This window comes from Neopelma chrysocephalum, unplaced genomic scaffold (genome assembly GCF_003984885.1).
Source record: "Neopelma chrysocephalum unplaced genomic scaffold, ASM398488v2 Primary Assembly neopelma1_26, whole genome shotgun sequence".
Taxonomy (NCBI): Eukaryota; Metazoa; Chordata; class Aves; order Passeriformes; family Pipridae; genus Neopelma; species Neopelma chrysocephalum.
In genome coordinates this window covers 13902866-13917600 of record NW_020897695.1, presented here as the reverse complement: position 1 = coordinate 13917600, position 14735 = coordinate 13902866, and the positions used below count along the sequence as shown (strand labels likewise).

Here is a 14735-nt window from a genome sequence, read left to right as displayed (position 1 = left end):
CTCAGACACCATGCATTCCTAGCCATGCTTATTTTTAAGCCTATAGAAATAATTAATCCTATAAAGAAATACCTCGTTTTCAAGAAATCTCTTCCAGTCTAGGTTTTTGTTTGGGTATACCACCTACTTGAGGCAAATACTTTTCCATATTTGTTCCATCAGGTCTCTCTGCCATCTTTCTGTCTGTAAGGGTGCACACTTCCTTACCCCTCCTAACCCCACTATACGGCCCACAGCATTTACATCAGCAAATTGGGTGGTCCTGGCAGCAGAAAGTCAAATGATCACCATCTGGAAGTAGTCTTCCAGCCTAATAACAGCTGAGAGGTGAAAAAAAAAACTCTTAGCCTGTGGAAAAACATCAACCAAATTGCTACGGATTAAAGGAAATTGGTCTGTGCCATTTTTCAGCTCAAGGAAAATTGGTATTACTAGTGGCTTCTTGCATATTATATTTAAGGTCTTTGAACATACAGATTCCAACAGTTATTCTGGAACCTTAGCATCTGCCAGAAAATAGGCAGTGCCAGAGAACCAAAACTTTCTTTTGAAATTGCAAGTGACGTCTTCCTGTTGGAGCTTAGGGAAAAACAGAAACAAAGCGACCTGCTTTGTTTGTTCCATAAGCTTTCAAAACAATTTCATATGTTTGAGTAATATGAACATGCTTGGGAAACCCTTCCCCTCCTCTTTTCCTGTGCATTTGTGTCTTGTGGTTTGAGCAGTTTCAGAAAAGAACTGTAGCGCAGTGAAGTGTATGTCCAAATGCTGAACTGACCTGGTGAGATGTTAGTGTAAGATTTCTAAATAGATCAGTAGGGATACTTTATAAAATTTTAACTGAAAAATATTGTTTCCACTTACAGTTTATTAAAAAAATAAATCACTGCAGACTTTCAGAGTGTATTAAGTTATTTTAGGGGAAAAATTTGCATATTGAGTGTTGATTACATACATATCTACATGTGTACTCCTACTATGCCATAGTTATATTTTCTCAAGGATACCTTTTGCATAGCCTTTAATATAGTCATCTTCAGCATACAGCTCTTCAATGCAGAAACCGCATTTATTCTCATCAATAAATACCTAGAACTGTCAAAGTATATCTAACTTACAGAATTAAGTGACAAGTGCAAAAGCTTCAGAGAAGTTGCTACTTATATTTTAAAATAGCATATTTACTGCCTCACAAAAGATACCTAGGCCTAGGATATAGACTTAAAAAAACCCACAACTGTTTTGGTATCTTATAGATTAAATCCTACTGACTTTCCAGCTGCAGCTAACAGAAAATTCTATGCTTCTTCCCAGCACTCTGACGTAGCTGGGTTTTAACACAGCAGGTTCACTGAAGAAAAAGTCACATTTGGGAAACTGAAAAAAAGCTTTAAACAAAATTTTTAAACCAAACCAAACCAAAATCCCTACATAAATGTGTCTCTGGCAGCTGATATATAGTAATTTCACTCAAAGTTCTTGTTCTAGGCCATTAATATGTACACAGAAGAAAACAAATGTGTCCATTTCACATTTTGCATATTACACTTAGATCACTAAGACAGCATTGCTTCTGAAGCAGTAAGATAGCCCAAGGCAAACACTGGGCCTAGAATTCAGCAGTTTTTATCAATTTATAATCAGAGTACAGCCTGACCTAACAGATAGGGCTCTCTATGTTGTCTCCTGCAGGTGTCCACGCAATTCAGGGCTGAGGGACACTTTTAGCACTTGTTTCGTTTGGTATGTCTATTTATAGCCTGAATCAGAAGTTCTACTTACTGAATGCCTGTAAAGCTGTATGTGCCCTTTTAGGTACCCACATTTCCTATTATTTTTTTCATGCAGGTACTTATTTGCATGATGTGTATCCTTTCCTATCTTTTACAGTATGTTGTCTCTGCTCATATTTCATCACATTTTACTTAGTCTGGCTGGGACAGCTATTAACAAGGCAGAGTGTGGACAGCACAGAAGTGAAAGCAAATTTATACGTCAACACACAGAATTTACTTTTAGCCTAATAACCCAGTTTATATATTGATGCAAAGTTGTTGATATTACTTCAGATACTTCTATTTTATATGTGAAAAAAATTTAACTATTGCATTTTTACTTCAATTACCTGCCTCAGCCCACAAAACATTACCTTTTTCTCTAGAAGAATCAGTTTAAAAAGGATCAAGACCTGAAAAAAACACAGAAAGAAAAAACATGGTGAGTGAACCAGTGCCATTTATCAAAACTACTTTGCAAGCATAATCTGTTATTCAAGGTTTCATGTTAATCACTGCATAACTATCCAATGATCAAATACATCTGACCAGTGAAAACAAGTGTTCCAGTACCCTTTCTCCACCTGAGCACACAATTAAAAATAGCATGAGATGCACAATAAAAGTGCCCTCCACAAACAAGAACTTTGTAATTTGAATCATACATAGCTTACCAGAAAGAAAATGTTGTGCAATGCCAGAATTTTAAAAAACAGTAAACTGTATAAACATAAAAGACTTCCTCCACAGAAATACTGAAAAGAATCCACCAAAATACCAAGAATAGCATTCACCTCACCAAATTTTAGTTATCTACAGATGAGGCATCTAGATCAGAAGTGGCTGTACAGACTCTCTACACTCAAGGAAGAACACAGATGCTTCTGGAGCATGACTGGCAGACAAGGTAAACAAAAGTGAGTTCTACCTGAAAAATCTACTGAACAGGTGTAAGTATACCATGAAATCCAGATTCTCAAACTTGTTTCCTTGATGCATCTCATTTAATAAAAGATTCTAAATGCTATTTGTACCTTAGCTATAGGATACACAATGAATTTCAGTAGTCAACAGGAAAAAGAAGTGCAAGTCCCCTCAGGTTCTATGATGGCAGAAGCTACAAATATTACAAGATATGGGGAAAAATGCTCCAGGTTGTGTCTGCACAGACTTTAGCAATATTCTTCATCTAATGAGAAACAGAAACAAGACCACAAAGAACTGCTTGCACTTTGGGATAGGACTAAAAAATATCACACAAACCTAGAAATCTCCAGAAATCCCTCAGACTGACAAAACTCAGTCTGGAACTTAGTTTCACTGAAGTAATGCAGGTGGAAGGTGAAGGAAAATCAGGAGGCTGTAACCAGAAGTACTTAGGAAACAGTCTTCTTACTCCTACCTCAGGTATGTCTAGACATATTTATTTTTCCTTCCCACACAAAGCATTTTACTCACTAAAATAGGTGTCATCCTTTACGTATCTAGCAGAGAATGCCTACCTTGTGTTTAAAGTGGAGAACAAGATCCCGAGGAGATAGACCTGAGGTACCAAAAAGGGAGCAATTATTACAATTTAAAAGCCAACACAGATACTAACTTACTTCTTGTCACCATTTTCAGCAGGAGGGAGAGACCCATTAGGGATTCTATGTGAACCTGGTTATTCCAATAGCAGAACTCATACAAAATTCTTTCAATCTTTTGAGCAGGAGCAAGAGTTAAATTGACAATGGAGACAGTAATAACATGAATAGTCATGCTCTGAGATAACTCCTGTTGGCTGTCACACAGCAGTAGGGAAACACTGAAGTAAATACTACACTGTGCATTCAGAAAACACAGGGAAGAGTCAGAATCGGGGGGTAGATATCCCAAATAACAGGTAGATGAAAGCTTGAGCACCCTACTCCATCAAACAGTTTAACCTAAAAATTAACAAGGTACTATTTCCCAAAAGCAGACAAGCAGTTACTAGTCAGACTGTTAGGTTAAGAAGTAACATGGCTTTCAACATACAACTACCTCCTATTATAAAAACAACACTATATTTTACATTTATTTAAATCCATTAATAAAGAAATGCAAGCACACAGACCTCCAGTGCTTAATCTGTTAATACACATAAACAAATCAGCTCAGGAAAGGCACGTGTTGTTTAGAGTAACATTATCTCTGCTGCTTGTACAAAACAAGTCACTTACCAAGATAAACTTGTGACCCTTCTAGCAAAGTACTGCCCAAGGAACTATTCATGTGATCATAAAGTTCCTGTAAAAGTTACAACAAAGGCAAAAAAAACCCAGAAGCTGTTAATGGCACATGGTCACACAAAATCCAGAATAAATAAAATTCACTTACTCAAGGATTTCAATGGTTCTTTCCAGGAAGAAAGTAAAATTTTACTAATGGAGTCAACGGACATACAGGTTGACAATCATGCTCATACAATTCTTGTATTTCATTACTAATCAGAAAGCTGACCCTCTGTCAGATTAGGGTAGTACATTTAGTTCATGTTAAGGTACCACAAAAGCTGAAAAACTGAATGACAGAAGCAAAAGGAATATTTGAGCACTAATTAAAAACACTGAGGTTTTAGCCATACACTGAAAGCTTTGTTCTGCGTGGCCATTACTGCAAAGTTACCTTTAGAATTGAAATTTGTGAGAAGTCTTTCTCTTCAAAATACGCGTGTGTAATGAGCTGCAGCTTTGCCTGAAGTAACCCGTACAATGGCTTGGAAGAAAAACAAACACAAAAGCAAGTGAACAAAACTATGTAGTCATTCATTTTGAACTTTAATCTTCTCCCATGCTTACCTTGCAATACTGACACACTATTACACAGAGTTAATAGATGAGCAGTCCTCAGTGACTAACTTTCAGCATCTTTATCCTGTGCTCATTTTAAATGATGATAATTCCACTTTCCTTCCATTTGCATGTACCATACCATCACTGAACATCTTTCTGACAAAGTACTTTCCTTCTTTAACACTGCTCATACAGCTCCAGTAATAGTTCTTTCTTCAGCTTTAAGCACAAAAAGAATTTCTGTTCCCTGTGTTGTGACCAGCAGCTTTTGCTGAATAGGTAGAAATAAAAGATGTTTCTTCAAAACAAGAACACCCTGCATGTGTCACCATCTTAAAACCTCCTTCACAGTTGTCAACAGCCATTGCCTCCAGTTATTATGCTACATGATCTTTGAGGTCCCTTCCAACCCTAGCCTCTCTGTGATTATACTGGCCAAACCCCTCAGTCCTATCACATGATAGTAGCACTCAAGAAGAATCAATAGATATCCTCATCCCTGACAACAGGCAGGCAGACACTTCTCCAATTACTCTTACAAGAAGAAACAATTCAAGGCAGCTTATTCAAATGCCACAGCCTTTTCATTCAATTTTACTTCAGTATTTTGTTACCCTCCACAATGACTAAGAGATATTTGGAGCCAAGTGTTCCAAATAAGAATATGGAAGAACAGCAATTGTTAATGTTACCTGAAAGTGTTTCAGCAGTAAAACAAACATTCTTACCAGCTGACTGAGGACGCAGACACTTTTCTGTACTGTTTCCCGGGTGATGTCTGCTTGCCGTACTTTTAATGCCTAAGAAATAGAAGTATTACAGTATTTTTACCAACACATTATTTCAAAAAGAACACTTTCACAAGTCTAGTTGTCACATACTACCCCCTTATTTAAACAAAATCCTAAAACTGGCTACCTTTAATGGTGGGATATACAAACCATGAAATGTTTTGCTCTTTTTAGAAGTATGCCCTTACTTTTTCGGAAGGGATAGGCTGAGAAGGAGGGGTGCAGATGTTGTCTCCTCTGTTGAGGAATGGAAAGACTGTGAAGTGCTGTCTCTGAGAAACAGCCACGAACAGGTTGAGAGCTAGTGGGTAAAAATCAAGGACAAGACCAACAAGGGACACATCTACGAAGTAAAAAGGGTCGTAACACTGACATGTTAGAGCCTTATTCGTTGTGCCCAGCAAGGATCCAAATGTAGCTGTGATGATAGGCAAAGGACTGTTTAAAAGACACTAGCATGAGAAAAAGGCAACAGCCCAGAAAAAGCAATGGCATTTTAACTCAGGATAATGTAACAGGAGAGATGTCACAACACATCACTTGCTCTTCTCTAACATTATCTGTTAAAATGAACCAGACTGTCTTCTTTCTAGTCTTTGCCTAGAAATATTTTGCTTCATACTCAGGAATTTTCTTTGAGGAACCCATAAAATAAAGGAGGTATCATCCACAGAATCAGCTACTTTCTCAGGCAGACCAAACAGCCTCAGCACTTTATAGCAAACCTGGAAATGGTGGGACCAGAAATACAGACAAATGGTTCACTTAACTGTACAAAACAGAAAATGCATGGACTGTGGCCCACATATCAAAAATGACAAACGGAAAGAGTGCTAGAGCTGTCATATGAAACACACTGGTTCATCTTAAACATCTATTTATCTTCCTAACTGGTTACTAAACAGCATAAACTGGAATCGAGAGCACAATAAAGCCAAGTTATTGCATAGTTAAATAAAGCAAGACTCTAAATCACAGAATACAGTAGACTGGCTGCAAAGATAACGAGTGAACAAAAACCAATGTGGATTTAGTTCAAAAGAAACAGAATTAAAAACTGCAGGTGTAAAATTTCTCCTAAAACTTAAGTAGGAACTTGAAATATAACCAAGGTATGATTAACACAGAGTACATAAATGAGTCTTTTATTCAGAACATGTAAATTAAAACTCAAACCTACATGCCATCCCAGATTCTTGGCATTTCACTGCAAAAGGAAGTAATTTTAAAAGAAATTTATAATAACTTCTCAAATCTAAGTGCACAGATCATCCTACCATTACTATTTTTGAAAATATGGGCTGATTTTAGTAGATTAGGTACCTAATTTCCTCAGTGTGATCAGGCGTACACTATGGCTCGCCTTGATTTTTCAGCTTTACCACTAAAAGTTCAGTATCAGTAAGCAGCTGCAAAGAATGGGGAGAATCTGGTCTACTCTGCAAGTGTACTTTTGGCAAAGGAGGTTAGTTGAAGACAAACATCACTACACTTGCACAGTCAGATCCCAAGAAATACTCAAATTCTTCATGGTCACACACTGGAGAAATTTCAACTTTTTCCACCCAGGAGGCCTACTTCCTGGAAACATGACTTGGCCTCCTGACAGACTGACAGCTGCATTTTGCTCCTTGGTGCTGATGCCTGGATTAGCTCTCAAGAAACAAAATATATTTTCCAATCGCCTTGAACATTTCAAAAGATCACAATATGCCCACTGATATAAGGAAAACAATACTTCTCAAGTTTAGTAGCTACCTACTGGGCACATTTTTATAGACTTTTAACGTAAGCCGATCATGCAGTTTGACTGTTGGTGTAACACAAGCCACTGCATTTTAGGGTTGTTAACACATTTAATTAATATAATTAATTCACAACTTGGGAAGTTACCTTCGCTTCAATCTGCCTATAGCAAGAGACGCCATACACTGTGGTTCGATCCCCACATCTCGGTGGCAAATGGAAAAACACGGTATCTATGAAAAAGAAAAGACTATTTTGTAAGTCACTAACAAGAGTTCAGTATATTTATTTTCAGCATCACTTATTTATAAGAGGTTTACTGCTGAAAATACTGGCACACTTATTTTCTGAAACTTGAAAAAAAAAAAGAAAAGGAAAAAGTCACATATAAACCTATGCCTGGACCCAAATTAGTTCTCAAATTGCAAGATATTTCGTGGAAGAATCTCCAGCTGTGCTAATACAGATATTTTGAAAACAGCCTCATGTTTAGCCAAACCTGGCTCCTATAAGTCAGCTGATGGCTTCTTGGAAGCAGCTATTGACAGCAGAGAAGCACCACTGAAACCTACAGGCATGCTACTTCCCCAATTCAGTACGAAGGAGCAAAGGCAAGGCACTATGAGTCAAGGTGCACAAGTGGAGAGTGATGCCATTAAGAAGGTAAATGTAATCAAGATAGGAAAGAAAACCCCAACACCAAGGAGGACACATACAGCTGAAAGATCAGAGTAGCTGTTACCACTGCCAAGACAGACATTCATGCACTACCACTACTCTAACAAAAAGAATTTGTGAAACCCAGTCTTACAGAAAATAATTACTGTCTCCGTGCAAGCACACAATGAAAAATAAAATCTCTACAAAATATGACAAGAGAAAGACTTCTATGGCTTGAGATATACACACACACACCTACACATATGCACTTGCTACTACTCCAAGAAAGTTGCTAAATCCTAAGTAAAAGAGAGGACAACTGTTCGCCTTTCAAAACATGAGTGAAATCTACTTTGAAACAAACTATTAATTTTTTGTTTGCTTCATAGTAACAAAATGAACAGGAGAGACACAGGTAAGTGCAGCTGCACTTGCTTTTCCTAGCTTTGAATGTACCCTATTTCTCATTATGTATTTAACAATGCAGAAATTCTACAAAAATTGTGACCCGGAGTCAGAGAAACTCTTAATTGCTGCTAGGAAGGGGATTATTTTGCTAAGACTTTCTTTGCTTCCAAACAAGGTCTTCAGAAGCTGAAGAATTAGGAAGATAAGTATATAACAACTAAAAAAAATCTTATTAAAATTAATGTTAAAGGGTTTCTGTGATTTTGCTCTTTAAAGTGACTTCCTTGTTCACTGTTCTGCAGAAAAAAAGATGAAACAACTGAGCAAGAATATAAATGTCACAGTGATGAACAATACTGCTGCCAAATAAACAAAGAAATAAAAGCAATATTAAACAAAATAAAAGCTGCAGTGAACTTGTTGGTAACTATATGATAAAGGGATATTTCTATCTTCATTCTGCTGACAAATACACTAAAGCTCATGCCATTCTCCTGGCATGAAATGACTTGTACATCATTTTAAGAATCTTAAAATTACTGAAGGAAAAAAAAATCATAATTACTACATACATCACAAAGCTGCATTTCAGAATCTTATTTTTCCCTCACATCAAAAGTGGAGTAGGTTTTACTCGAGAGTTTATTCACCCTTCAAAGAACTTCTGAGAAAGCCAGCAGCCTTGCTTTGTGCTAGTACTATACACAATTGATATACAACCCTCTAGCTTTTATTGACATCTGATTTCTTGATATAGGAGATACATCTGTATGATCTACTTTTACGTTAAATTTTGAAGTAATGTATCATTGGCAATGTATTTTGCAACTTAAACAAAAAGTGCAGGAAGTCTAATAGTAAAAAGAATCATTGATCAGCTCTCCAGGTATCAGGATTTTTCTTTGGGTTGCAGTAGAAGTAGTGCATACAACTTTTCTCTCTTGCTTCTTACCTTCCTGATAGTTGTGAGCACCATCCGGTAAGGCAAGAAATGGCAAGTACTTCCATTCCTCTGGTAAACTGTGACTGTCATGTCCTTCTCCAGGCTTTAGGGGAGGATAGGAAAATTCAACCTAAACAAACAAATGAAAACAGAGGGGAGGAAAAGAGAGAATACATTACAGTTACCACACAAGCAAGCCTCTGTGATTCAGCCTAGCACCTTTTCTTTACCAATGGTATGAAACAAAGTTTTTCTTCCAGATAGCATTCCTTGTCTCTTCCTTCAAAACACCCACAGACTGACTCATTTGGTCCAACTGACAGGCCCTAAACAGATTTGGCTTCTACAGTGCTTCCACCCAGCCTAATTCCTTTTCCTCAAGAGAAATGAAAAAGATCTTCAAGCAGAAAACATCACCCAGGAGCTGAATACCTTCTTCCCTGTGTGCACAGAGGCAGCAGCACATTGCCACACCCGCAACGTCAACAGGGGTCATTGCTGGTGCACACCCATCCCGACATCAGATTTGACTTCTCAGCCCCTCAAGTGCTCATGACTAGGTAACGCTAACATATGCAAGTCTCTATTTTACCCTACAGGACGTTGAATAGTCTCAGAAACTACGTTATCAGCAAAGTACTGCTTTAATGTATTTTTATGTCCCTGACTGCAACGCGTTCTGCACGTTGGCCTAAAGTACCTCCTTTTCCTTTCCCCAAGAAATACTGCTTTCAAATTTCATCTTTCATTTATTTGCCATTTACCTGGTTTTCCTAGAAACAGGAACAACCTTTCCAATCCTTGCACTACACTACATGTCTAATACAGATCCCCACAATCAGCATCTTCACAGTACATTCTTCTATTCCTATGGATACCCCTCTGGGTTTCCAGCCATGACATTTCTTAAATTGCTGAAAGAAATCTAAACACAGATTTATCAGTAAAAGAAATAGTTTATTGATACTGCAACTTCTCTTCAAGGGCACTTAGTTATAAAATAGTGAGCTGTAAATCTATACATAGAAGTTTTCCACGTATGTATACATGGAAAATAAAAAAGCATGACAAAGCAAGCATACAGATAATCTTAACATTTGATGGATACTAAAATAATAATAATTATTTAAAAAAAAAAAAAAGAAGAAAAACCCTGTAAAGGATGAGCGTACCAAAGAAGAAATAGGAAATAAGAAAAGTGAAATTCTTCACTTTAACACACGGTGTCACTCTGTCTGCAACCGTTAACAACTTAAGAAAAAAGCACATTGGACAAGAAAACATCACAAGAAATCAGTCTTGCTATTTGCTGTATTAATTTCAAGTTTTCCTATTCCTTGTTATGGTGGGTTGACCCTGGCTGGACACCAGGTTCCCACCAAAACTGTTCTATCACTCCTCTCCTCAGCTGGGCAGGGGAGAGAAAATAATGCAAGGCTCGTGGGTCAACATAAGGGCAGGAGGAATCACTCAACAATTACTGTCATAAGAAAAACAGACCTGACTTGGGGAAGTTAGTTTTTTACCAATAAAATCCAAGTAGGATAATAATAAGTGAACCCAAATCTTGAAAATACCTTCTCCCCACCCCGAGGTGGGTTAAGTCCTTCTTGGACTTAACTTTAGTCTCAATTCTCTACCTTCTCCCCCCAGCAGTGCAGGGGCACAGGAAGGGGGTTTGTGGTCAGATCATCACGCATTGTCTCTGCTGCTGTTTCTTCCTTAGCGAGAGGTCTCCTTCCCCTGCTCCAGCATGGGGTCCCTCCCCCGGTAGACTGTTCCATGAACTTCTCCAATGTGAGTCCTTCCCACAGGCTGCAGTTTTTCTTCATGAACTGCTCCAGTGTGGGTCCCTTCCTCAGGGTGCAGTCCTTCAGGAACAGACTCCATCATGGAGTCCTGCCAGGAGCCTATTCCAGGATGGGCTTCCTATGGGGTCACAGCCTCTCCTGGACTTTCACCTGCTCCGGTGTCCAGTTGTCTACGGGCTGCAGGTGGATCTCTGCTCCCCCATGGACCTCCACGGGGTGCAGGGGCACAGCTGCCTCACTGTATTCTTCACCATGGGCTGCAGGGGAATCACTGCTCTGCACCTGGAGCACCTGGGACCCCTGGTGGCCTAGTGGTTAGCATGCAGGACTCTCACTGCTGCGACCCCCCGGGGCAGATGGAGCTCATTAGCCCTGTGAGGCCATCCATCTATGAGAAGGTCACTCTAAACAAACTTACATCCTGAGGACCTCACTGCCATTGTCCAAGCTTGCTTGGCCCCGGCAGATGAACCTTAGGATTAAAGGGTGGGCTCAGTTCAGCGCATGCTGTGTCTCACCTAAAAAATCCATTGCGCAGGCTGGAAAGGTAAAAGACCTTTCCCAAAAATCTTCGTTCGCGAAGACTGGCCATTATTACCTGGAGCACCTCCTCCCCCTCCTTCTCCACTGACCTTGGTGTATGCAGGGATGTTTCTCTCACATACTCTCACTCCTCTCTTCTCTGGCTGCAATTTGCTTCTGTGCAATAACTTTCTTTCCTTCTTAAATACATTATCCCAGAGGTGCTACCACCACCCATGATGGCCTGGGCCCTGGCCAGCGACAAGTCCGTCTTGGTTCTGTCAGACATGGGGAAGCTTTGGGCAGCCACTCACAGAATCCACCCCTGTAGCTCCCCTGCTGATAGGAGGAGCCATGCCAACCCAAAACCTGGCCATGCCAACCCAATACACTCGTATTATAAAAGAGTTCTTGAAAATATCCACAAAAAGATAAAAGGTCTGGTGAAAGAACAAAGTCCTGAGCTAAAGGTAAGTAATCCACAGAGACCAATTACACAACAGAGTAGAAAAAAAGGCATGCAACAGAAAAAGGATTAATTTTGGTAAGGGAAGGAAGAAAAAATCCAGACCTGGACTTGTAGTTAGCTATCAAGAATCCACAATCTTTTAAACAAAATATGCCATTAAGCAAAACAGAAGAGCATCTGACTTCCAAATGAGAGACAAACTGGAAGTAGCATCCATACAAGGAGCAGAAAAACTGTCTGCCATTTAGTAGACACATACATCCTGAGAATTCCCTGCTACTCTTTTCAAACCACAGATTATAAGAAAATTAAAATGCTCGAAGATTTATAAAAATGTCTATACCATTTGCTGCTGTTCAGACTCAAACTGGCTGGCTGAAAACACTGTTTACAGATTTATTACTGGACTCTCACAGGAGGAACAACTTTAGCAATAAATAAAGCACAGTTCCTAAGTTTTAAAACATAGTCAAGGAGCATCTACACTCATGTTCTCTATCAGATATTTTATTTCACTGCATGGCCAACAGAGAGGGATTCAGACTCGTCCTCTGCAGGAGCTTCTTCCCTTTGAATACAGAGGAAACCTTGAGTCCCTTAGATTCCACAAAATACCTTCAAAGCATCATTCCTGACAGGGAAATACTATAAGTAAGGATCTAAGACATCATTGCTTTCAAGCACTTACAGAACTACAATTGTATTTTGCATTCCAGACAAGAACTACAGTTGTATTTTGCATTCCAAACAAAATAATGATTTAGAAGACAAATTTAAAGGAAAGAAGAGTAGGACAAGTTAAGCTATATGAAAAACATGTATTCACTAAGGAATACTCCTTTTTAAAGTCCAGAATAAAGCCGAGACATGTGGCTCCTGTGTTCTTTTGACAGCGTGAAATTTGCTGAAGAACTACTTTGTTCTAGCACACAATATGCTATCAACACCTCAGCTGCTATCAGATAATCCCAGCAACAGGGATTTCTGCAGGCTCTGTCTGTTCCAAATTCAACAAACTGAACAGGCATTAGTGATACCGACGATAATCTTGTGTTCAATTAGTCTGCTTCTTGCAAAAATGTGTTTTAACAAATTTCTGTATGCATATGTGTGTATAAGGAAGAAGATTACAAAGCTCAATCATAATTAAGATTGCTTAAGTGACCCTAAATAATGTATTTTACAGATATACTTTATGATAGTCCTGATTTACATTATGACATGCTATTCCTCCTCCTCCCCAAGAGGATCCATGTATGAAGTACACTGGTTTCTACGGAGGAATCACATTTGTGTAGTTTAACAGATTGCTGCTTGTAGAAGTACTGCTGAAAGAGTGGAAGTAACAAAGAAGCAGGAAAAAGGACAATCCAACAGCAAGGAGAGCATGCAATGCCCTGGAAGACTTCCTTCCATCTCTCCTCCAACTTAGGAGTTCTCAGTGATGAGAAAGCTTGACTTTTTGAAATTCAATGAGTAGCCACTGCAGGTGGGATTCATGTCAGCTGAGGCAGTTTTCCTAAGCATTTTGCATAGCCAGAGAAAACAGACACCTGCAAAAAATGATTCATCCGATATGTTTCTTTCCATCATCTCTGAAGAGAGGTAGCTCAGACTTCTAGGTCTAACTTGCACAGTGAATTAATGTACATGAAACTCATCCTAACTGTTCCCCCATCCTCTAGGTGTTCTGCTTGATTTCTACAGCTCAGTTTGCAGATTTGCATCAATTGCAGTTAGGAATCCTTTGCACAGAAAGAAACCACTATTTCAAAACCAAGGTACTATAAGAATATTGAGTAGTCTTAAAAAAAAAAACAACTAAAACCAAAAAAGGCTGAAACGTCACAGTTCTTGAAAACCTTGAAACTGAGCAGCGTGCATGTACATACACAGGTGATATCAATGGAGGAACAGAGAATCTCAGTTCTATCATTTTGAGGTTTTGAACAACTGGAGTCTAAGTAAGAACCTTCTCTCAGCCTGTGTGTGCAAGCTGTAAAGTGTGGTGTTCGTAGGGAAGGTAACTTAAAAATAAAAAGTTATTTTCTTCTCCCCTTCCACTTTAAACCATGACAGGGGTATAGGAGTACTGAAGAAACCTGTCTCACACCTTTTTTCCCCCTCTTCACAGAATGAAGAAAGAGGAGCTCATTTTTTCTATTCAAATATAATGGTTTTTTATGTAAATCCAAGTGTATATGCACATGCATGCATAAACATGCACTTCAATTTCCCTGTTTGTCATTAATATATGTGTGCATCACAAAAATGCCTGCAAATAAGAGAAACAAAATCTTTCAATAAAGCTCAGTAGTCAAGAGGAACAAAGAAATACATGCAAGTTTTCAGAGCTGACTGCCGAATTTTACAGTTTTTTGCCTCCTCAATTGAATTAAACAAGACTCCTCAACAAATGAAACTCAAAGTCAAAGCTAAACTCCCCAGCAATTTCAAAATAAACTACATAAAACATGAACTAGTAGCTCCACGCACTTCTTACTCTTCCAAGTGTCATGGATATTCATTCCAGCTTTCTGCCTGCTCAGACTGTCATGTTTTGCAGGCAGACAGCTCCTGATGGATTTCAGAGCTAAAATCAATACAGAATATTGTCTTGGGATCTACGGGAGAAACAAACTATACAAAATACTTAACTGTTGTGAATTACCAACTTCAAATATTATTTTAAAAAAACTCCCTAAACTGAAGTAGAACTGAATTTCTGAAGCTGACATTTTTTATTTTTCTGTAATTCTTCTGCATTAACTAACCTTTTATATGCAGTTTGTAT

At 38.6% G+C, this 14735-nt stretch overlaps 1 protein-coding gene across 1 annotated transcript in view; it reads right to left on the bottom strand.

The window, feature by feature from the left end:
* Nucleotides 1-14735, bottom strand: part of AVL9 (AVL9 cell migration associated) — a 42705-nt gene that overhangs the window by 16686 nt on the left and 11284 nt on the right. The window contains exons 2-8 of the mRNA XM_027675626.1: nt 9149-9269; nt 7276-7361; nt 5320-5391; nt 4425-4514; nt 3980-4046; nt 3278-3318; nt 2150-2188 (exon numbers count right to left, since the gene is read on the bottom strand). Coding sequence (XP_027531427.1) covers nt 2150-2188; nt 3278-3318; nt 3980-4046; nt 4425-4514; nt 5320-5391; nt 7276-7361; nt 9149-9269 — 516 coding nt within the window. The remainder of the gene's footprint in view (nt 1-2149; nt 2189-3277; nt 3319-3979; nt 4047-4424; nt 4515-5319; nt 5392-7275; nt 7362-9148; nt 9270-14735) is intronic.